Consider the following 24,096-nt stretch of genomic DNA (forward strand, 5'->3'; position numbering starts at 1 on the left):
TTTCCCCATGTACATGCAAGCTCTTCCTCATGTACAAATCTATAAACTGACCCTGGAAATTTGAAGAAAGCAATGAAGGACACAATTGCCTTTACAGCAATAACTGAAGCTTAATGTGAAAGTATCACGTACTTGTTCTGAAGGAGATTCATTTACTTGTGCTTCTGATACAGAACAATTAGTACACATTAACAATTGCAGAAAGAACTATTTTCCTTGCGAATTTGGCACTTGCATGTTTTGCTTGAATTATAAATTCTAGTAGTTACTTTTCTTGTTTATCTTTATAGTTGCCCATTCTTTATTGGGAAATCCTGACTCCACGGAAGGCAAAAGAAACCAAATTAATTTAGTTTCAGGGCACAAAAAAATTACTTTTAGGGAACTTTTAAGCTCATACAAAAATTGAGTTGATGGAACAGTGCTACAACACTGGATTTACTTTGTGAGAATGCTTCTCCCTCTGGAATACCCAAGGGAATGTGCTAGAACTTGACATGCAACACAACTTAAAAGTTAAGAGCAAGCAAGTCTCCAGGAGCAATGACTGAGAAAAGCACCTGGATGTTCAGGTGAACTATCAGGAGAAAGGCAAATCCATCAATTGTGGCTTTTTTCAGTTCTCATTTTTCCCATCTTCAGTTTTCTACATTTCACAATCAGTTTGAGGATTTTTAAAAAGTGTTTATGACATTTCGTCAGCATTTAGTGCAAATTCTTCTTAATATAATTTTTTGTATGCAATTTTGAGTATTTTTAATGCAGTTTTTGTATGTTATTTTCACTAATATATGCATTTGATACACATTTTCCACCAGTACATTTTTCTTTGTACACATTACTTGGGCTGGAGAAGTGCAAATTTCAAAGGTTGGTTATGTTTCAGTAGGTGTGAATTACGTTGATTTGCCTTTAAATACAAACTGAATCAAATTTCTCCACTATCCCCTAATTGCCAGAGACAAAAGTCATGATCCATCATTGTCCCTCCACAACCCAAGACGTGCAAAAGTTCCTACATGTTCCACCATCTCTCTGTGTATCTTTACCAAGATTAAACAAGTCTGACCACAACACTCTGCAACAGCAGTGCCCTGAAATTTAAATATCCGAGATGACTTTGTCTTGAGAACTTATTTCGATGAATAATAAAGACAATTTAATACTTATTTGTATGTCTAATACAACATATACACACCATGGAAAACCGTTGGAACTGCATCTTTATAATCAACATTTGTCTCCTTGAATTTACACATGTAGAACTCCAGCACCCTCAAAAAGGTATCAGCATTAATCTGACCACTGCTGTCTTCAGAGAGAACCAGTAAAAACTGGAGGCACACCAAAATGATCCCGGATCTTTTTGCAATCCCCACCCATTACATTCACTGTACAGGTTACAAACATACTTAATGTAAAGCTTTTAAGTAAGTTTTTAAGGAAAAGCTGACAGAGATCTAGATACATTTACAGCACACAAGAAAAACTGAGAACTCCCTCGTTTCTGCAGAGAATTGTAGGAGAGGGGGGAATCAGATTTTGTTGCTGTATGTCTCAGGATGTGTGGAAAGAAAAGCATGGGTTGAGAGAATGGAGGTGTTACCAACAGCATCATATAAATGGTTGGGACCAAAGAACTGAAGCCATTTGTAAACTTACATATTCAGGGTTTTAGAACATGCTTTCAACAGGACTTGCAGAATGGTGGCCTAAGAGGAGACATAGCCATGTACAGGTCTACAAACGTTATACAACATCGCTTGCCGAGAAAGTTTAAGAATGGCATTAAGAGGCAGAACTCAAAAAATAAAGTGACAGTACAAAGGATGGAGGGGGTGAAGTGAAGTATCAGGGAAATCTTCCTGAGAGATGTATGGAATTGTGGAATATGTTAATTCCCAAAGAGATGCTTAGAAACTGCAATAAACAGATAGATAGATAACCTGGGAATAATGATAGTGGATGCACTGCAGGGCCCAGTCAAAGCACAGGCCACATTATTTAAGTTTCCTCCCAAGCTTATTTTTCAGAAAGCAATGTAAGGAACCATCTTCAAGGCATTTCGTTTCTTTTATCGTTCCCTCTTTCAGAGAGGCACCAGCCTCTTGCAAAGTTATGGACAGAGTCTGCAAGAACACCACGCTTTCTGCCCTGTATCCAGCAGCAAGGCCAGCTTCCGTTCACACTGCCAGGATACCTCTTCTCTGCTTCGTATCATTGCACCTATCAAGTTATGGTCTCTCTTGATCGTTGTGCAGATTCTCATTCTAAAAGGGTGGAGGCTCCAACTTCTCCATTAGAGATTTGACCCAGCTTGTTCCATTGATGAGTTTAGTTGTTGCAATGACATATTCTGTGCCCCCATCTTCCATTTGAGACAGAAAGCGGAGAGCTGCAATTTCAGCATACGTCACTCCACCCAGGAAAAATACCAGAGTGACTCTGTTTTCTCCATGCTGACCTGGATTGTTTACAAGGTAGAGAGTGGAAAACTGACTTTGAATTTATTTTTTATGCAACACAACACCTACCCAGCCCTCACTTCCCCAAGCTTGGTTTTAGATTGTTTATTTGACAAGAAGGTTTCTATGCTGCAGTTTGGAAGAGGGAAGCTAACCTAGGCAGAATGAAGCAACAGCGACTAAATATGCAACATCTATCACTCAGATACAAGGCCCAACCCATTGGGAATGCCTACACTGCACTGAAATCAGTAGGAGTTGTGGGAGGCTGAACCCATGCATCTGATCCAGGGCTCCATATGAGCTGCAACATGCAAGAAGAGTGGTTGAAATTGCATGGCCATTTAAAAAAAAAGTCCATACAAACTTGCACCCTCTAGGAACAAGGAAGCCTTGGTTTGCACTGGAGCTCCAGTGTTAACAAGAAGCCACTGTACTGCGGGTGAAGCTGCAGTTGTCATTAGCAGCCCTTTAAGCACACTATTACAACACAAATTGTGTGTCCTAAGATACCTACGTTTTTTTTGAAGCCCTGTTGGCAATTGCTGCCTCTCTTCAAAGTGTGGTCCTGGAAGCATCTTTAACACTTCTTCTATGCTTCGCCAGCCTGGACGGGCAAGCAATTGTGCCAGGCGCACACTTAGAGGAGCATAGCCACTGTATACATAAGAGATGTCGTTGGGATTCTGCAGGAAGGATGGAAGGAAGTGGGATCAATGAAGAGCAGCTTCTCACCACAGGGCATTTCATAAATTTTTTAGCAATGCCGTGTGATGAAGCACTTACCTGTTCATTGACATCATCCATCCACAGACGCAGAGTTTTCCGAATTGTTGGGTAGTTGTTTCTACTGGTTAACTGGGTCTTCAAGAGTCCAGCCTTTTCTAGATTATTTAAAGTCAGTATATGTTCATAGCCATAAGTCTGTAACAAGAACATGTGTTGTCAGGCGTACCAACTTGAATAAAATATTGTGGGGGCCCAGGTAAGTCCTGTCCCGCATAATCACATGACACAGTGCACACACACCATGTGAATAGCAGTGCCCATCAACTTTGGAGGGCCCACCTCTTCAAATATTTTTTTTGGGGGGGGAGCCCTCATAGCCTCTAGGAGTTGGCTCCTATGTGTGCTGCTTAGTATTGGTTGTATTGGTGGACTGGTAAAGTTGTTCGGATGCCTGATTATTGTTTTCGAAAGCAACCGCTCTATTTCAAACTTAAAAATGGAAAGCGTAATGCTGGTGGTCAACAAAATAAGTTTAAAGACTCTCTCAAGGCAAATCTTTAAAAATGCCGTATAAACACTGACAACTGGAAACACTGGCCTGAAAGCACTCCAGTTGGATAACAGACTTTACCAAAGATGTCATGGGCTTTGAAGACACTCAAACTCAGGACAAAAGGGAGAAATGTGCTAAGAGGAAGGAAGCCTCACTGTGATCAACTCTTGCCCAGAAACCTATGTCCCCACATGGAAGGACGTGTGGAGCCAGAATTGGTCTCCACAGTCACCTACGGACTCACTTTTAAGACCGTGTACGAGGGCTCGCCAAATAAGAAGAAGGTATTGTAATTTTCTTTTTTTAGAAAAATGTTCTTTTTAAATTTATATTTTATGGATTTTCAGTTACAAATGAATTAGATATTAAAAAGAAGAAAAGAAAGAGTATAAACAATAACAAGTTGCGAGGACTAAGACATCACACACTAAAAGGGAAAAGTATTACAGACGCTACCCCAGTTGTACAGTTGAAAGTACTTGTCATTCAGTGTGATGCTGGGGGGGGTGTGTGGAAGTCATGAGGGTGGCAGCAGTTACAAGTTATAGGTCTATCTTACTATTTAATAAAACACAGAAAAGGAACTGAGGCAAGTAGAGAATAGAGGAAGGGGATGGTACTGAAAACCATTGGGGAGAGTGTCAATGATACTATACCATACTGTATTTTATATAATATGTATGGATTGTCATTTGACCTGCGTAAGGGATGCACGGTCTATCTGCCAGAAAGCAAAGTGAGGTTGTTCAAAACCATGGACTGATTTAGCATTACCAGTCTTGGGTTCATTGACAGTATAATCATGTGTACAGTTGTACAGTACTTTGGAAGTCAGAGTCCATTCCGGAAGTCTGTCTGACTTCCAAAACGTTCGAAAACCAAATTGTGGCTTCTGATTGGCTGCAGAAGCCTGTCGGATGTTCAGGTTCCAAAAGAATGTTCGCAAACTGGAACAATCACTTCTGGATTTGCGACATTCGGGAGTCAAAACGTCCGAGTTCCAGGGCATTCGGGATCCAAGGTACGACTGTATGTTGTAGGAGTCAATGTGATCAAAGGGAATTCCTCCAAGGTAAGTCTACATAGTGCTGTAGCCCAAGATTTCAATCAATAAACCATTTGATTTAAAGCTAAGAACACAGTGAAAAGTAAAAACAGGAGCTGAGCAAGTCTAGATTGAACCAAGATAGATAGCTATAGATTGGGCAAAAACAACATTTCTTGATATTTTTAAGAAGTTTTTCTTCTGTGCAACCCAATCCTGCAGAGGTAACATTCAATTTAAAAATGCAATGCCCTCATCTGCATGTAACAGTAAGTCATGGGTCAATGGCAATGTCAGGATCGAGCAGTGTACACAGTCCCAAAAAGTTCTTGCTTTGCTCCTTCCTCGGTGTGAGCCATAAAGCCTTAAGTTATCATTATGTCTGAACCTGGAATTGTGGTTTGTTTCTCCTGAATAAACAACGAACATGAAGCCACTGTTCCTGCTTTTGCAATCATGGTTTATACAAAAGGAAAAAACCACAACCATGGTTCATATATGGATAAGTCAAGGTTGCCTGGCTTGTTGCTCTCACTTGCTCCAGGGGAGGAAAAGGGCAGCATGAACTAGGAGACTGCAAAATCTCAATAAACTATTAACCATCTTTGTTTCTCTTTTTAATTATTATCCTTTAAAAATATGCTATGCAAATACAAAATATACCCTATCAATAGAATATAAATACATCAACCTTGACATTAGGTTTTAATTACTGAGATGAGTTAACCAGCAGCTGGCCCGATGACTTGAGTTTCCCCACTAAACAATCATGCATAAGGTTCTCCCAAGAGTGATCTATATTTTATTTGGCTAACCTGGAGAATCTCTCTCTTATAATGATCCAGGACCTTCTGTTTCAGTCCGCTGTTGCACACTGACTGCAGACAAACGAGTCTTAAAATCTTGATCAGGGGATGCTTTTGGGCAATACAGTCTTCAATGTAGTTGTTGACCTAAACAGAAAAATCAAACCAACAAAACTACACCAACTTTTGAAATGGTAGCGAAACAAAATGTTTAGCTCTTATTCATAGGGATGTAAAAGTGGACATGGAACCTCCTCCATCACAATGTCAAGAACAATTTGCATCAAAGTGAAACCAGCCACAAAACAGGATGCAATTTTTGGTGAGCAGTTTTTCTTCATCAATAAGAGTGGTTGCAATCTGGGGCAGAAGGACTGCAGCTGCAGCTGGTGTTGAGGATGTTGGACCAAGGAAGTTTAGCTTCCAGAAGATTCAGTGGAACAGAAACAGGTTCCATTTAGCAAAAACGACACCCACCATTATTCCAAGAGATACTAGATAACAATGGGGGGGGGGACTATTTTAAGAGCATTTTCACCTACCTTATCAGTGTCTATTCCTGACATAAACTCTTGTTCCACTGTTAAGTTATCAAAGAAGTCTTCTGATGCTTAAATAAATAATAAAAAACAGTAAATGAACACGCTGCACTTGAAAATAGTTTTCAGTCAAGAACAGTGCTGATATCTGGCCACTGGCAGCTTATCCACAGGGAATTTATTAAAGCTATAGCTGGAATATTCTGTAAGGCACCTTGAGTGCCATCTGGGGGAAAGGCAGTCAGTGAGTGAGTGAGTGAATGAATAAGTAAAAACTCACTAGTGATATCTTTGATGAGTTCCGCAATAGAAGTGTGGTTAGCTAAAGAGCTTCTTGCTGCTTGCATGTGCGGCAGCTGTGAGACAAACTGTTTGATCTCTCCAACAGTTTTAGCATGGTGTCTTTCCTAGGAAAACAGACCCAGCAGATAACAGTTTAGAGTCAATCCTCAAGAGAACATGGAAATCTTATGTGTCTCCTTTACAATGTTCACTATTTTCAGTTAAGGAAAAAAATAGTTACGCTGCTGATGAGAGAATATCCAGTTCCCCATCCAATAATCTTTCTTTGTTGCATAATCAGTTTTGCAGTGTAAAACTGCTAAATGAATGGCAAGCTCTGGCAGCATGAGCAATTTCCTATCTAACCATTTCTAACTAACTGGCATCTTTTCATGCATGTTGCAGTTTTACACATCATAAAAACATTCTTCCTTTTCTAACACCAAAAAAGCTTGTGGGGCAGTGGAAACTGCGCTGAATCAGGAGCTGCCTGGGGTGAGTGTGACCAGGTTGGATACTGGCCCCAGCAGAGTAAAACTCTTCTCTAACCTAATGAACTTCAAATATGAAACCAGCAGGAGACATTGTAATTCACACCGAGCTCATGACAGAGTGGAAAGAAAACCTCTATTTAAGTCCAAGATGCGCCCCTGCCAAATTACTAGAACACACGTGCCTTCTTTAATGACCACCATGCACTCTCATGGTTACAAATTGTCACTTTGTTTGGATGTTTGCATTTTATTGATTTTACGTTTATTTTGTTTCTAAATTTTGCTCTTTGATTTTGAGAACCCTGATTGAAAAGCAGGTTATAAATGATCCAAATAAAGCAATTGGTCCAACATAATGAAGTGAGAAATTATCTGAGTCCATAAGGATGTTTCCTGAAGAGACATAAATCTTGTTATCTCAGTAACGATGAAAAGCACAGAGCTTAACTCTAAGGACTAGATTGCCAGAGGTGTCTAATGACCTATTAATAAGGACAATCCAGATGTATGTATTCCGCTTCCAGTTTCTATCAGACCAATAAGAAAGAACTACACATCCAAACACATTTATTGAAAAGTGGAATTTGGTTGAAGTGTAAACTATATGAATGGCAAGCCCAGACAGGAAGATAATAATGAAGTATGCCATTAATAAGCCTTTTGCTACCCACAAGCTGCTGTTTCATTATCACCTATTATATCTGACAACCTTGCACTCTCTCTTGCTCTTCCAACATAAAAGTGCCAATTATAGCACTCAATTTTAAATGGTTCCTCTTTCAATAGGCAAGTGCAGCTGGTCTGGCCTTCTAAAGGAGCAGAAAGAAATGCAGAAAATGTGACCAGATTACACAGCTCAGAACTCAAGTCATCTATGCTTTTATGTACTATCATACTAGGCCAGGCATGATGGAATTTCCTGAAACTGCACAACATGGAAGCACACACATTTGTGACTGCAAGGACAAAGCCGCTCGCCCAAATTATTATATGGCTACACCATCCCATGAGATATGTGACATCAAGAAGATACATCTGATTCCAACATGCCATAGGAAAGTCCACATGTATGCCTTGGTAGTATGGAATTGGGGTAGGATTCAGTTCCCTAAGAATCTCATCTTTCATTAATATACAAGCAAGTTTCCATGTCTTATGACTGTAATGACATGTTCAAAAGTGTGCTTTCTGAATTCTCAGAAGCTAATGGGGAGGGCTTCAGTGTCTTCCATAACTTATTGTCTCTCTTCATAAGCAGTAAAACTAGAAAGGTACAAAATGTGGAAGTATAGATTGTGTAGATCTATATACTTATATGTATAACACATATATGTTGCTGATTCAGGTTCTTCTTCTTGGTGCGGGGTTTGGATTGCACAGGCACAAATTTTCATTGTTTTTACAGAACACACAGCCTTGATCAAGACTAGTGCTGAAGCAAAAGTGCAGATCTGACTACTGATTTGACCAGCATCCTGCAACTGCAAGGTGTATATGGAACACTTCTGAGGCTGAATGGACAAGCCAGTTGAATCTGGACTCATCTGTGGGGAAAAGATAACACAGGTCGATTACCTCAAATGCGGCTGAGATTATTTTGGCTCTCTTGCTCAGCACAGAGCCCACAGCATTGAAATTCTTGTCCCGGATCTCTGCATAAAGCTCCTCAGCAGAATTCAGCTGCAGCTTCTTGGGCTCTGTGGGGAGATCCTTGCCACTCTCCCCCTGCTTCTTGGGGGCAAACTTTTCTGGAGGGAGTTTCACGTAAGCTGCCAAAATACAAGCCAAAGAAAACAGAGCTGACTTGGCTTTCCAACACACAGAGGAATAAACACTGGGAAATAAGGAAACTGAGCTGTCACTTGGCAAGTGCCAAGCTGGCTCTTGAGGGGCACCAGTTTTCATTTTTCCCAACTGAAACTGATCCAGGAGAAGCATCTTATTTCCCCTCTTCTCCTCTGCTGCCCACTTGTGGAACACTTTCCATACCAGATAATACCACTGGACAAAAGAGCAAAATACTTTCCCATTAAGTCAGGTGAAATAAATGAGAGTTACTAAACTGCTGTTAGAAAACATGGTGGGATGGGGGCCCTGTGGCCCTCCAGGTACTTTTGGACCATCCCGGTTGGGGCAGTCCAACAACAGCTGGAGAGCCACAGGTTCTGCAATAGACAAGATGAGGAGAACTGGTGTCATTCTCTCATCCCCCGTGTCTCTAAAATGCTGCTTAAGGGCACGAGAGGGGGAGACCCTGAAAAATCCTCTGAGAAAGAAAGAAAGAAAGAAAGAAAGAAAGAAAGAAAGAAAGAAAGAAAGAAAGAAAAGCAGAAGACCTACAAGGAAGAGGAGTAGCCTTCCTTGGCTGGGGGAAAAGAAAGGGGACAATGACAACGAAAGACCAATTGGCATATCGTGAGGAAGCTGAGAAAAAACCTGTTACTGGGGATTGTTGTCCCTTCTCTGAACAGAACTGCTTACCTACTCCCTGACTAAGGAAAGGATGTGACCGGTAAGAAGAAACTGTCCACTACAATGAGAAGAGAGAATAAAGATGTATGCACTGGTCTAAGACAGGGTCTTTTTCCATCTGAGAACCAATTACTCAGAAATTTTGTTACATCCTGGTCACAGCTGCTAACTTACTATTCTGAATTCCGTATATCTCATCAATAAGCCCCTCATAAGTCAGCTGTGTGGCCAGAGGTGACATCAAGTCTATGTTGCGGTCAAGCAGCAAGAGGGTATCAAAGACTGGGAAGATTGGATTCTGGCTCCCAGAAAACTCCCGCTTCATCCTGATCATCATATTTGCCACGTGCTGAAGAAAGAAGCGTTTGGAAGATTATGACTCAGGCTACAAGCAGCAAGTAACACATCAAACATTGCAGACATCTTTGAATATGCACCTCTCACTTCCTGCGGTGGTGAGTCAAGCTCTAGATTGGTGTTCTGTCATCCCCTTTGTGCAAGAGACAGACCCAGACTGACTGCTGCTCCTCAACCTCCAAGGACAGGGGCAGAATAACCAAAATCCGCAGCCTCATCTTCTTCATGTCTCTCATATACACCTCATACACCCACACACCCATTCACTATAACACAGAGTGTGTGGATTCATTAGACATTAAAAACCACATGCCTCTTTATATATAAGCAGGGTTAAGAAAAGAAAGAAAAAAGTAGAGCAATTCCAAAGCGATTGTTGTCCATACAAAGAGGCATTCACACAGTGAAATGGCAGACAAGGGAGGCATTCTAGATCATATTTACCCTTGCGCATTCCCCTTTCCCAAAGATCTGTGGGATTGTTCCATAAAGTGCCTGGAGTGTCATGAGCCCCTTTGCTGCGTGATAGAGGCTGGTCTGGTCATTTTCTAAGTAACACTCCTATATTTTAAAAAAAGACAAAGAAAGCATGGTAAGAAGCTTAGGATGCAGGTGGTATCCTCAGCTTACAGCAATAAGCTGAAAATAAAAAGGCATCCTATAAACACTGTACTTTAAATAATCAGGATCAGAAAACTGGCACAGATGACAAAGTGCTTCCTTGTGCTAATAGGTGTGTGTGTCAAACGGAATTTATTCTGCTGGCTCTCCTAGCTCCACAGAAGACCTTCATTCAGTGATCACAAGAAATGAACACACACGTATTAAGGACAGTTAAGAACAGGGATACTCTTTCTCCCCTCCCTTTCTTAACTTACTGGCAGTGTGGGTCCTGCCGCCAAAATTGTCACACTCACTTCTGTAGGCTGAGACTAGGTAGGGACAAGGTGCGTAAGCTAAGTAGTTGCTGCCTGCTTAAATTGTAATTTTACTGTCTGAAACAGCATTTATATATTCTCTCAATTTCATTTCATATAATAAAGCAAGCTTTCTTTGTCAATGTCTCTCAACAATCTTACTGTAAAGCCATTTGTTTGCCACTAAGAATTACTGGGTTGCCCATCTGGCAGTTAACAGGTCTTTAGGATCACCAGCCCCAAACAAAAAGTATCAGGTGTCAGTTTTATTTAGGCAGGAATGGAGGCAAACAAATGTTCATAAACAGACACACATTATGATGCTAGCAAAAGATCCCAATCTTCTTTGACAGTGTGTGTATGAATACATGGGAGTGGTGGACACGCATGTGAGTTCAGACACATACTGTAACACCCCCAAGGTGGTAAAATTAGCTGTAATTGATTACTATATACTGTACTATATATATTGGCCAGATTCCTTTTAAAAACCTCCAAGCAGAAGGCAGCCACCAGCTAATTAATTGTCAAGTGTCGAAGAGGGTTTCCATAGTATTTGTCATATTAAAATATACATACCCCACTTTTAAATCAATTTTTTCAAATCAGTTTATATAAAAAAACAGTATGACCAAAAAAACACTTAACACACCTTAACAGAGCAGCACTAAAATCAGTTGAAGGCCTAGGTGAAATTTTCACCTACGGCTCTAGGAAGATCAACCAATAATCAACACTCAGAAGGCAGCTCTCTTCCTGGTTTCCAAAACTCAAGAGAAGGGCCTCTGAAACAGTTCTTAATGCGTGGGAAGAAGGAAGTGACCCTCTTAATATGAAACCTAGATCTGTTTCCTTGCAGTTGAAGCTCATGACCTTGTCGTACAACACAGAGAATAGTTGCTTTCCTTATAGCACTGAGGTGGTGGGGTATGCAGAAGATCTGGTTCCAGTCTAGACCTCAAGTCAATAGGAAGCCAAAGCCACTGCCAACTAATGACTCCTATGACTGAGCATTGGGGTGCCAACTGGGGGCTATCAGCAGCCAGTTTAGAAATATACCCCACACTGTGCTACCCTATGCAAAGAAACCCAATACTGACTTTGAAGGCGCTTTCAGACTCCATGGATAATAGGTCTCCATCAAATGGAATGAGGTCCAGGCTGTACTCCTCTCTGTGAATGAAGGAGCCCAGAACTCCTTGATCCTTCAGTCGCTGCTCACACAGCAAGCTGCGGTGCGGCACAAACAGGATGTGGAAATCCCTCTGTGGACAACGGACTCTGTCTTCACTAGAAAGGAGACAAGGAGATACCTTAAGAAATACAGAAACTACCAGTTAAAGTGAGAAGTTGGCCTTCAATATTCTGAACCAAGTTCATAAGTGATGTCACCTGAGTTCAGGTGTAACTTTTCAGTCAAGGAAAACAAGTAAGGTAACCATGAAGTTTCTACTCAGACTGCAGAAAGCAAAAAGGTAGGTCTGGAGAGCTACTCTACCTGAGCACATTTTCAGCAATTATGTCCATGAGTTCTAGCCTTGGTCTGACAAAGAAAATAATATTCTTGACATCTGCAGGTGGGAGGCGGCCTGGTTTGAGAGTGAACATTTTCTCCACCTCATGTTCCTGGAAGGAGACAAAAGTAATAATAATGTGCAATCTTATTTTAGTCTTTAGAAGTTTATATATATGAGAAAAGAATGGATTTATGGTCAACTCACTACTGGGAGCATCTATCCTTGTGTTTTGTAAACTTGGTGTTTAGGTGGAATAACTACCCACCTAGGACACCAAAAACATTTTCTTCACACCTACTGGATAAAACTCTCAATAGGAAAACACACTATTTATGGCAAAAATCAGACTTAATATTTTTTAAAAATCTTGCCCAATCCTACCTTTAGAAGTGAATATTGCGCAATCAGCCCAAACGGACCTGTAAGATACTCATCCCACACAATGGCCTATGAAGAGGAAAGCAGAGAATCAGCTGACATTTCAAGCTACATCCAATAAACAGAGGTGAGTGGGGTAGAGGGGAAGTCTCTGACAATTCTATGCAGAGAAACTTCATTATTTGTATTTCTAGACTGCCCTTCATCTACACCTCTGAACCTAGGCTCCTGCTTCATTTCCCCCTTGAAGGTAAGCTACAGAACAGGAGCTGCCAAACTGTGATCCACAGTTCATTCAGGAGGTCCATGACACCCATCACATTTAAATATCCATTTTGATCTTTAATTATGTTTTTCACATCAATATTCACATTGATCTTAATTGTATTTTTAATACAGTGTAATACAATAAGAAACAAAAGGTAATACAATTTTGAATTCCATATATAATATCTAGCCCAGTGCATTCGAATTGCTAAACAGACAGAAAAATCATTTAAGACAGACAGCAATTTTCAGGTGATTGGGGTTTTGTTTGCTTTTTTACCATTGCCCGAGAACAAACCTTCCCTATAGCTTATGGTTTGTCAAAATAAACTATAGGCTCAGGTTCAGACACAGCGCTAAGCCAAATCATGGCTTAGCTCACAGCACTGAAGCAACTCTAAGACCAGAGCATGGAAGAGCAAAGTAGCTGCCATCTTCTCCCTGGAAACCTGCAGGTTTGGTTGTGCCAAGTCATGGTTTGGCTTAGTGTTATGTGCAAACCCCATCACTGCGTGGGCATGTATAAAGACATTAAGCAGTAGATTCTGAAAGTACATCTGAAAGATCATGCTCTTCCCAGGGAGGTTCAGCTAGTGCCTTCATGATACACCTTTAGGCACCAGGTAAAAATGTTCATCTTTAACCAGGCCTTTGACTAACTGACATCCTGTTAGTTAAAATGCCCTTTTAAGTGTGTTGTTGAAGAGGAATTATTGGGTTGTCTTTGTTCTTATTTTTAATATGTATTTTGTGTTTTTTATATTGTAGTTTTATGTTGTGAAGTACCCTGAGATCTACAGGTACAGGGTGCAATAATTTTTTAATAATAATAATACTAAAATAGCTACACAAAGCACATTACAGTGGTACCTCGGGTTAAGTACTTAATTCGTTCCGGATGTCCGTTCTTAACCTGAAACTGTTCTTTTTTTTAAAAAAAAGATATTTATTGAAGTTTTACAAAAAGAAGAAAATTACAAAATAAAAAGAAAGCAGAAAAAAGAAAAAAAATACAAAAAGTACAAAAATACATAGAAAAAAAGATAAAAAGTACAGAAAAAGTAGATGAAAAATAATTAAAAACAAATCAATTTTTTCATATCTTAAATTTCGTTTGCTTATTTCCCTGACCTCCTCACACCTCCCTTTTTTGTATTCCCGTTCACATGGTTAATTCAGCAAATCCTTACCCTCTTTCTTTTATCTTAACTCTATATCTCAACATATTATAACTTTATATTTTCATCCGTTATCAATCCATTTTTACATATTCTTATTAACCTTGTTGCTAAGGCCGCTTGATTTCAATCCAACATCATTTTAACATTCATTAATTTTACAATGTTTCTGCAAATAGTCTTTAAATTTCTTCCAATCTTCTTCCACCGACTCTTCTCCCTGGTCTCGGATTCTGCCAGTCATTTCTGCCAATTCCATATAGTCCATCACCTTCACCTGCCACTTTTCCAGGGTGGGTAAATCTTGTGTCTTCCAATACTTTGCAATAAGTATTCTTGCTGCTGTTGTAGCGTAAATAAAGAAAGTTCTATCCTTCTTTGACACCAATTGGCCGACCATGCCCAGAAGAAAGGCCTCTGGTTTCTTCAAGAAGGTATATTTAAATAACTTTTTCATTTCGTTATATATCATCTCCCAGAAAGCCTTTATCCATGGGCACGTCCACCAAAGGTGAAAGAATGTACCTTCATTTTCTTTGCATTTCCAACATTTATTATCGGGCAAATGATAGATTTTTGCAAGCTTGACTGGTGTCATGTACCACCTGTATATCATTTTCATAATATTCTCTCTTAAGGCATTACATGCCGTAAATTTCATACCTGTGGTCCACAACTGTTCCCAGTCAGCAAACATAATGTTATGTCCAACATCTTGTGCCCATTTAATCATAGCAGATTTAACCGTTTCATCCTGCGTATTCCATTTCAACAGCAAGTTATACATTCTTGAAAGTATCTTTGTTTTGGGATCTAACAGTTCTGTTTCCAATTTTGATTTTTCCACCTGGAAGCCAATTTTTTTGTCCAAATTGTAAGCCTCCCTTATTTGATAGTAGTGAAGCCAGTCTCGCACTTTATCTTTTAATTTCTCAAAACTCTGCAATTTCAATTTGTCTCCTTCTTGTTCCAAAATTTCCCAATATTTCGGCCATTTGGCACCTAAGACTCGAAAAGTGGAAATTTGCCCTAAAACTTGCTCCGACCATAATGCTGTGAAAATGGAGATGAAATTAACACCAACTGGTTCCTTCAGATGGAGGATGAATGACACCTTGTTTAGAGACCAAGAGGTTACCAAGAAGGCCCAAAAAACTTTGAGAGACTATTTTGAGATAAATATGAACACCACCATCGAAAAAAGAGTAATCTGGGACGCAAGCAAAGCAGTTATGAGGGGGCTTCTAATTCAACAGAATGCAATAAAGAAGAGAACCCAAAATGAGAAAAAAGACAAAATTTTGGAAAAAATAAAAGAGGGTGAGAAGAAACTGAGAGCGAAACCAAAGTCACAAGAGATTCTGAGAGAAATAAAGTTATATCAAGTTCAATACATGAAGATGATGAATCAGGAAATAGAATGGAAAATTAAACAGATGAGACAAAGGACATTTGAATTGGCTAATAAATGTGGGAAATTGTTAGCCTGGCAAATGAAAAAAAGACAAAAACTTAACACCATTACCAACTTGGAAGTGGAAGGAAAGAATATTCAGAATCCAGTGGAAATTAGAAAATGCTTCCAGAGGTACTTTAAACAGTTATATACACAAGGGCCACAGAAAGAGTTTCATAAAGACCAATTCTTGAAAACAAATGGACTACAAAAAATCTCTCAAGAAAATAAGTTAATGTTGAACTATAAAATAACAGAACATGAGGTGGAAGGTGCCATCCAGAATATGCAGTTGGGCAAATCTCCAGGGCCGGAAGGTTTAACCTCAAAATATTATAGATCTTTGAAAGATTGGATAATTCAACCACTAAAGGAGGTCTGCAATGAAATTTTGGAGGGGAAAAAAGCGCCAGAGTCGTGGAAGGAAGCCTACCTTACACTTATACCGAAAAATGAGTCTGAAACTGTTCTTAACCTGAAGCACCACGTTAGCTAATGGGGCCTCCTGCTGCTGCTGCTCCGCCAGAGAACGATTTCTGTTCTCATCCTGAAGCAAAGTTCTTAACCCGCGGTACTATTTCTGGGTTAGCGGAGTCTGTAACCTGAAGCGTCTGTAACCAGAGGTACCACTGTTATAAAGCTATTTTTGGCCATCTCACCCCTTGCTTTTTCCTGTAAGACCAATTACAGTCATTAACAGTCGTCAACAGGTTTACCTATCAGGCAATGACCCATCTCCCACCCCCTTCTGAGTAACCCCCTCCCCACCCTCTCACTATATAGATACAAAGGGCTGGGGACTTCTGTTTCAGAAGTGTGCAAGCGCACAAAAGCTCATACCAAGAACAAACTTAGTCGGTCTCTAAGGTGCTATTGGACAATTTTATTATTATTTTTATATATTTCTACTGTGTCAGACCAACATGGCAACCTACCTGAATCTATAACCTTAGTAGAGTAAGCTTCATTGAGGTATTAAGGCCCTGTGAGAAGGCTAGTGCATGTCTGTATGTATGCCCCATTTTACAGCCGAATTCTGTGCATGTTTTTTAAGAAATAAAGCTAACTAGGCTCATTAGAATTTATGTACAGTGGTATTTTTAGACCCCAGATGTAGTGGTTTTACGGGGGGGGGGCTTTAAAACGGCATTTTAAATTTTTTCATAAATGTTTTCAGCATTAGGGCAACAGAAATAAAGCCCATTTTAGTGACAATTTAAGTGAATTTAAAATGCAAAACTGTGTGTGCTCGGAATATTTCTTTTTAATTGAGCAGCCTTTTGTTTTTTGATCTAGCTTATCGGGAAGGTGGAGAGAGCTTAAAGGCCTGGGCCGGGGGCGAGGCAGAGGACCAAGCGAAGAGGCCGCAGCAGCCTCACGAGGGAAAGTTTCCAAGGGGAGCCGAAAGGATGTTGGGGCAACAGCATCGGCCCAAAGCCCAGCCCGGGAGAAGCCTCCGAGGGAGCCATTTCACGCCGGCCCGGCCGCCCCCCTCGCCGACCCGCCCCGCTCCTCCTCTCGGCTTGTAAGTTTTGTTTTTTTGGGGTGCTGCCGATTTCCAGGCAAAGGGGCCTTTCGTGAGGCGCCCTGGCTTCGCGAAGGGGGCCCAAAGCAGGCCGAGGCCCTGCGCCGGGCCGCGGCCTCCCGAGGAGGAGGAGGCGGCGGAGGAGCGGGCCGGGCGGCCGGAGGGGAGAGGAAGGGGAAGAGCCAGGCGGGAAAGGCCCGGCGGCGCGCGGCCTCCCTCCGCCCCTCCCTCCCTGCGATCCCGGCCGACCTTGGATCCGGCGCACTTGTCGAGGAACTCGCGCAGCTCCTTGCGGCCGGCCTCCCGCAGCGCCATCAGGTTGACCCGGCCCGAGTTCAGGTGCGCCGCCATGGCCGCTCCTCGCCGCCCTCTCGCTCCGCCCGCCGCCAGCCCAGCGCCGGTCAGGTGGAGCCCGAGGCCGACGGGGAGGGACCAAGGGGCCGCCGCCGCCGCCTCCGCCTCCTCCCGCCTCTTCTTCTTCTGCTGCTGCTTTGACACTCCCTCCTAGCCGAGTAAGATGGTCTTCCATAAACACGGTTTTAACACAGTAAGTGACTGTGGAGGCCACTTCTGGATCCACACGTCCTTCCCCAGGGGGGACCGAGGTTTCCGGGCAGGAGTTCATCACGATGAGGGTTTGCCAAGCGTGCCTTCCTCTTAGGCGACATTTTTCCCCCTTCGCCGCATCAAGCAGTTGGTCCCTTACCTTTCCCGCCCCGACCTGGCCACAGTGATCCAGGCTTGACTACTGTAATTCGCTCTACGCGGGGCTGCCCTTGAAGCTGTCCCAGAAACACCAGCGGGTGCAGAATGCTGCAGCGAGGCTCCTCACGGGGTCTCTGCCATGGGAGCATATTCACCCAGTGCTTTTCCAGCTGCACTGGCTCCCGGTGGAGTACAGGGTCAGATTTAAGGTGCTGCTTTTGACCTTTAAAGCCCTTCACGGCCTAGGACCCTCGTACCCACGGGACCGCCTCTCCTGTTGTGTCCCATGGAGAGCCTCAAGGTCCATAAATAGCAACACCCTAGTGGTCCCGGGCCCTAAGGAAGTCAGATTAGCTTCAACCAGAGCCAGGGCCTTTTCAACACTGGCTCCGGCCTGGTGGAACGCTCTGCCTCATGAGACCAGGGCCCTGCAGGATCTGATTTCTCCACGCAGGGCCTGTAAGACAGAGTTGTTCCGCCTGGCCTTCGGCTTGGAGCCAATTTGATTCCCTCCCCCTCTTTCTTTTTTCTTTCTCCTCCTGTGATGAGGCTGCATTTTAATATTTTAATGTTTCAATATTTTAATGTTGTATTTTAATCTTGTTTTTAAGTTGTATTCATTCAACTTGCTTTTATTATTGCTTGTTAGCCACCCTGAGCCCGGCCATGGCTGGGGAGGGCAGGGTATAAATAAATAAATAAAAATTATTATTATTATTAGCACGTTTCTCCCTTGCATCCTGAGTTCGAGTGTCTTCAAAGCCCATGACACCCTTGGTCAAGGCTGTTCTCCAATTGGAGTGCTCGCAGGCCAGTGTTTCCCAATTGTCAGCGTTTATACTCCATTTTAAAAGATTTGCCTTGAGACAGTCTTTAAACCTCTTTTGTTGGCCACCAGCATTACACCTTCCATTTTTAAGTTTGAAATAGAGTCGTTGCTTTGGAAGACAATAGTCAGGCATCCGAACCACATGACCAGTCCAACGAAGTTGGTGTTGAAGAATCTCTGCTTCAACACTGGTGATCTTTGCTTCTTCCAGGACACTGGTATTAGTTCACCTGCCTTCCCAAGTGGTGTGTCACATTTTTCGGAGACACCATTGCTGGAATCTTTCAAGGAGTTAGAGATGGTGTTTATAAGTGGTCCATGTTTCACAAGCGTACAGCTGGGTTGGTAGTTCAAGAGCCTAGACTGAAACCTAAAAGACTAGTTTCAATGGACCAAGAATGGTTTCCATGGCTGGTTCTGACTTTTCCCAGTGGGAATTCCTACTTGTAGAGCAGAGGCCACGGCTGGTCGTCAGCTGCAGTGCCTGTGTGCTTTGTTCTGTTGTTGTTGTTGTTATTGTTGTTTAGTGGTGTCTGACTCTTCGTGACCCCCTGGACCAGAGCATGCCAGGCACTCCTGTCTTCCACTGCCTCCCGCAGTTTGGTCAAACTCATGTTGGTAGCATCGAGAACACTGTCCCACCATCTCGTCCTCTGTCGTCCCCTTCTCCTTGTGCCCTCAGTGCTTTGTCCTGGAGGGCACTGTTTCGTGGCACTCACTGGTTGCTATTGGACAGTTCTTTGGATAGTCTGAGCAGATTGGTTGAGCGAAAGGCTCAGCCTTCATTAGGGCAAATGTTCTACCCTTATTTATGGGAGCCTTTGGAATAGAAAAAGGAAAGGACTGTGTCAGGATGTGTTTTGTGGGGAAATTTGCAGAAGTGAAGATGTTGATTTGAGGTACAGTCGGAGGGGGGTATGGTGCCTGCTGGAGGGGGAAACCCCCCTGCCACCCTTTCCAAAACTTCCGGTAACAATGTTAAGAATGACCCAAAGCTCTCCCCTCTATTTCTTTCATTTGCTTCATGAAATTTATACACTGCTTGACTGCATGAATGAGGGGACCAGGCCCTCTGGGTCCTGGCATGGCCGTAACTCTTGAACCCAGAGCGCTTGGGACCTCCTTTCTCTCTCTGCCAGCCCTTCATGCTCTGGGCTGCCTCTTTCAGACTCTGATGATGCCCCTTCAGGTCACTGAACTGCAGAGAGATGGAAGGAATTGGTCGTGATGGGCAGACAAGGATTGATTAGGCTCCACATATGTATTTCTGTTCTGCAAATTCGGCAGTGGTTCACTGTTTTCTCCAAATGCCCCTCCTCACACACAAACACCCCCCCAAGAATTGGAGTGGCCGGCGTCTGAGTCGCTCTTTCCGCTCATCTCTTCTAGGATCAGGTGCTTAAGGCGCCTGTTCAGACGCTGCCACGTCTGATGCCACGTCTGGTGGCCCCCCAGCAAGACCCAGAGCAGCCTGTGGCGCCAGGTGAGCAAGTGGCCCTCCTTTTTTGGACAGAGGAGGGCAGGAATGGGCATGGGGGGCAACTAGTCCAAGGATGCAAAAGAGGACTCACCTGTTCCCATGTCCTTCTGTTTGCAGTTCTGCTGCGGTTCCACATCCCAGCCCCAGGGGGTGAGTATTGGAGAAAACAAGAGCAGGGACTGGATCCCTCAGACCTGCCCCCCCCTTTGCCCCCCACTCTGCACTCTCAGATGCGGAGAAGCCCTCCCCTCATGAGGAACTGACAGCCTGACTTTTGCATTTCAGCTGCTGGAGGATGAACAGCTCTACCTCCTGGGGGCCATCAAGAGCTGCCAGCTCAGGGGGCTGCGATCCCTGAAGTGCTCCAAGCAGGAGACGGCCCAAGCCATTCTGGTGAGTGATGGGGGGTGTGGTTGGAAAGGGTTGTGCATCTGCGTAGAGGAAGACCCTGCCGGCTTAGGGCATGGGGTTGCCATTCCCCTGCAAAGCCAAGCCTGGTGTTTGGGGTCGGAGCTGATTTTCCTCCTCTGTTCTCTTTCAGGACATCTTGGGGCCCTCCTCCAGCTCAGGTGAGTGGGGTCTTTGGCGTGGATGGGGTTGTGGGTGGGGGGCAGAACTCCAGGGGGAAAGAGCAGGCGGGAGGGAGAAGGGGCAAGGGAGACTCTATCCCCCTCCCTTTCATCTCTGCAGCACCATGAGGCCCAAATCCAGCTGCGATATGATCAGTGCCATCCTGCACAGGACGTTGGAGGCCGTGCTGACTGGGGCCGAGGAGGAGGAGGAGAAGGAGGAGGAGAGAGAAGTATGTCCTTGGGTTTTTTTATTTTTTATAAAGATATTTATTAAGTTTCCAATTTTATACAAACAAAAAGCAAAAAGCAAAAGAAAAACACATACAGTTCTGAATACTTAATTTTCTATGACATATTTCCCTGACCTCCTCATACCTCCCCTTCTTGTATTCCAATTCAAATTATTTACTCAGCAAATCCTTATCTCAAAACATTACAGCTGGAAACCCCTTAATTTCAATCCAACATCATTCAACATTCTTTAATTTTACAATATTTCTGTAAATAGTCCTTAAATTTCTTCCAATCTTCTTCCGCCGACTCTTCTCCCTGGTCACGGATTCTGCCAGTCATTTCTGCCAATCCCATACAGTCGATCATCTTCATCTGCCATTCTTCCAGAGTGGGTAGATCTTGCGTCTTCCAATACTTTGCAAGTATGTCCTTGGTTTTGACTTCCCTTCGCAGGCTCTTTCTTCTTCTTCGTCACACACTTGCAGAATCCAACCCAGCATTCACACTCTCCTCTCTCTTTTCCCGCAGGAACTGAAGAGGCACTTCCGGCTCCTGCTGGGGAGTCTCCTTATGGAAGCCCCCAACCCTGGCACCCTCCTCCACCTTCTCAGTGTCCTGATGGCATCAGGGGTGGTTTTAGGGTTGTCCCCCCCATCCCTTACCCAATGGACTGCCCCATTTCTGGGGCACAGAGCCTGTTTGGCCCCCAATTTGGTCCAAGACCAAAGCTGGCAAACCCTCATGGTCCAGAAGTGCCAGGGACTCCGTGGTGGGGGCAGTGGGGGCCGCTTTGGCCCAGACTGGCCCCTGACTGAGATGCTCTTTCCTCCTGCAGGACCTTCGAGGATATGCCCTGGGGAAAGTGGGGAGGCTCAAGAACCAGCGGCCAGCAGCATCTCCTTGCTGCTGACCGTTGCCCGGAAATACCCCAACCTCAGAGTAAGTACCTTGCCTTCTTCTATTCATCTCTTTGGTTAATTTCACCCCCCCCCAGATCACATCCCCAAGTGATCTTTAGCGCAGATGATGTGGGGTGTGTCCCTGGGGGCCAGGATGAGACCAGAGGCTTTTCCTGCCCCCTTTCCTGCTGCTGCCCTTCCACCTCTGCCCAGGAGGCTGCAGGGCCCAGGGAGGTCCTCTGGAACGAGGGATTGGGCCCAAGACAGAGGGAGACCCGTCCTTCCAGACTTGGCGCTGCTTCTGTGCTCTCTTGCTCCCATCTGACCCCGATTTTTCTTTCCTCTGCAGATGTAGTTCGGCCGGACCTGGCTTGCCTGAAGCCGGCTTGCCTGAAGCCGGAAGAAGGTAAGCCCCACACTTTGGAGACAGCGACCTTTGACTAAAGGCCTGTGGGAAAATCTCATTTTCATTTTCATTTTCATTCTGTTCTCATTCTCATTCTCTTCCATCCAGATGACATCATCATTGAAGATTTATAGGTAGTGCGGACCTCGGGCTCCACTGGACACCTGAGAGAGGCCAACATCCAAATGCACTCAGCACGTAAGACTTTCTCAAAAGCCCATCTGTAGTTAGAGATGCCCTGTTTCATCTGTGAGAGAAGCAGGCACTCCTGGCGACCTGCTTACCTTTTTTCTCTTGCAGGTGACAGAACGATGCCGGCAAGACCTCCTTCTCCATCTTTTCATGGGGCAGAAGGGAAGCAGTGGCTGTGGGACCAGATCAGGTAGGGGGAAGCTGCCTTGTGGAGACAGAGGCCAAGGGGTGGAACGATGTCATGGACTGGTTGGGCACAGAGGAATGTTGGGAGGAAGCAGCTGGGGAACCAGGAAGGGAAGATGTCTCAGAGCCCAGGTACTGGAGGGGGCACAAGGAGCAGCAGTCAGAGGGAGAAGAGGCCGGGGAACCAGGGGAGGGAAGTCAATGGGTCTCAAACCCTCCGTGAGTGAGGGACTTTCCCCTGTGTCAGAAGACAGACTCCGGCAGATGGAGCAGGCAAGATCCAGAGAAAGCTGTTTGTGCACGTGCTGTAGAGGGAAGCCAGGGGCTGATTCTAAACCTCCACTGCCTCATGGGATGGCTTCAGGAGAAGAATAGGCTCCAGAGTAAAGCCTACACAGATGCAGAGTGGAGTCCCTAGGATGGTTGGGTGGCATTTTGTAGGCCTCCTTCTGGCAACTCCTGCAGCCCAGCTGGTGCCTTGTGCCTTGCTCTTCTTTCCTTTGGACCACCTCAGGGAGGCCGGGGGGGGGGCGGCTCTGGGCACAGGGTTGACACCTTTGTTTTGACAAAAGACAGGACAGGGCAGGGGACAGAGAGAGATCCGAAAGCTGTTAACATTATTTTGCCTCAAAAGATCTCATGGAATTTTGGGTTTTTCCATTCCTTAGGTTATATGATCTATTCCCTGTGTAACTCCACGTGTCAAGAAGAAAAAGAACTGGAAGAGAATGGAATAAAAATAAATATTTTTTAATGGATTTTGAATAAATGCACAATAAATTGTTACTGTTTTGAATTTCATTGTATTATTGTCTTCCATTGATATGGACACTTTTGTTGTTGCAGCCTGAAATAGCATTAGCATTTTTTGCTGCTGCATCACTCTCAGGTTGATTCATGTTAAGCTTGTGGTCCACTAAGATCCCTAGATCCTTTTCCCTACCAGCAAACCAGTGTCCCTCATCTTTTATTGGTGCAGCTGCTTCTTCCTGCCAAAGTGCAGAACCTTAGATTGGCTAGAAATCCTCTTTGCTCGCCTTCAGGGTGTGACCATGTCGCAGTCAGTGTTGTGGTAGCTCCGTGTGGCATTAACACAGTTCAGTGCAATTGCCTGGTGACAATCCAGTCTAGCTGGTGCCAGGGACCTGAGATCTAAGATGTCTCCAGGACACTGAGTGTTCTGCCTTGGTAGAGCATACCATGTTCGTGACATAGAGGCTGTGGTATGAGCACAGTTCAGGTAGCCTTTGTCCGTTCTTGTTCAGGTCCCGATACCAAGGGGCCTCTGCGGTTATGCCAGCTGTGATGAACTCTTTCAGCAGGAATAGTAATAGTAACAATAAGAATAATTTTATTATTTATACCCCCCCCCCAATCTCGTTAGATTTCCCCAGCCACTCTGGGCAGCTCCCAGCAGAACACTAAAAACAGAATAAAACTTCAAACATTAAAAACTTCCCTAAACAGGGCTGCCTTCAGATGTCTTCTAAAAGTCAGAGAGTTATTTCTTTGACATCTGCTGGGAGGGCGTTCCACAGGGCGGGCGCCACTACAGAGAAGAAGAAGAAGAAGAAGAAGAAGAAGAAGAAGAAGAAGAAGAAGAAGAAGAAGAA

The 24,096-nt window shown here is 43.8% G+C and overlaps 1 protein-coding gene and 2 long non-coding RNA genes across 8 annotated transcripts; 2 read left to right on the forward strand and 1 right to left on the reverse strand.

Annotated features, from left to right (window-relative positions):
* Positions 1-1,205: 1,205 nt before the first annotated feature.
* On the reverse strand, positions 1,206-17,383 carry VPS33A (VPS33A core subunit of CORVET and HOPS complexes). 4 transcript variants are annotated; one of them, XM_053368368.1, is made up of 13 exons: positions 17,230-17,380; positions 12,558-12,623; positions 12,158-12,285; positions 11,760-11,949; positions 10,187-10,303; positions 9,560-9,734; positions 8,489-8,682; positions 6,418-6,544; positions 6,141-6,208; positions 5,608-5,745; positions 3,252-3,389; positions 2,983-3,151; positions 1,206-2,464 (listed from the first exon to the last, which is right to left on the reverse strand). In XM_053368368.1, the coding sequence occupies exons 1-13, from the start codon at positions 17,329-17,331 to the stop codon at positions 2,271-2,273; spliced, it is 1,806 nt and encodes a 601-aa protein (XP_053224343.1). In that variant the 5' UTR covers positions 17,332-17,380; the 3' UTR covers positions 1,206-2,270. The 4 variants fall into 4 exon arrangements, with proteins under 4 accessions (XP_053224343.1, XP_053224345.1, XP_053224344.1 ...); XM_053368370.1 differs by lacking the exon at positions 17,230-17,380 and adding an exon at positions 16,391-16,759; XM_053368369.1 differs by lacking the exon at positions 12,558-12,623.
* A 3,396-nt stretch (positions 17,384-20,779) lies between these two features.
* Positions 20,780-22,071, forward strand: LOC128403973 (uncharacterized). Of its 2 annotated transcripts, none has more exons than XR_008328027.1 (3): positions 20,780-20,796; positions 21,329-21,412; positions 21,636-22,068. It is a non-coding gene; the product is annotated as an uncharacterized LOC128403973 (long non-coding RNA). The 2 variants fall into 2 exon arrangements; XR_008328028.1 differs by lacking the exon at positions 20,780-20,796 and having other exon boundaries at positions 21,230-21,412; positions 21,636-21,743; positions 22,049-22,071.
* Positions 22,072-22,092: 21 nt separating this feature from the next.
* LOC128403974 (uncharacterized) lies at positions 22,093-23,279 on the forward strand. Of its 2 annotated transcripts, XR_008328030.1 has the most exons (3): positions 22,093-22,303; positions 22,406-22,487; positions 23,152-23,279. It is a non-coding gene; the product is annotated as an uncharacterized LOC128403974 (long non-coding RNA). The 2 variants fall into 2 exon arrangements; XR_008328029.1 differs by having other exon boundaries at positions 22,093-22,487.
* The last annotated feature ends 817 nt before the right edge of the window (positions 23,280-24,096 follow it).

This window comes from Podarcis raffonei, chromosome 16 (genome assembly GCF_027172205.1).
Source record: "Podarcis raffonei isolate rPodRaf1 chromosome 16, rPodRaf1.pri, whole genome shotgun sequence".
Classification (NCBI taxonomy): domain Eukaryota; kingdom Metazoa; phylum Chordata; class Lepidosauria; order Squamata; family Lacertidae; genus Podarcis; species Podarcis raffonei.

Coding starts and splice junctions, on each gene's coding strand:
- VPS33A (XM_053368368.1), bottom strand. CDS start 17,331: ATGGCGGCGCACCTGAACTCGGGCCGGGTCAACCTGATGGCGCTGCGG. Junction 12,624..17,229: donor ACAAGTGCGCCGGATCCAAG/GTCGGCCGGGAT, acceptor TCCTCTTCATAG/GCCATTGTGTGGGATGAGTA. Junction 3,152..3,251: donor TGGATGATGTCAATGAACAG/GTAAGTGCTTCA, acceptor TCCTTCCTGCAG/AATCCCAACGACATCTCTTA.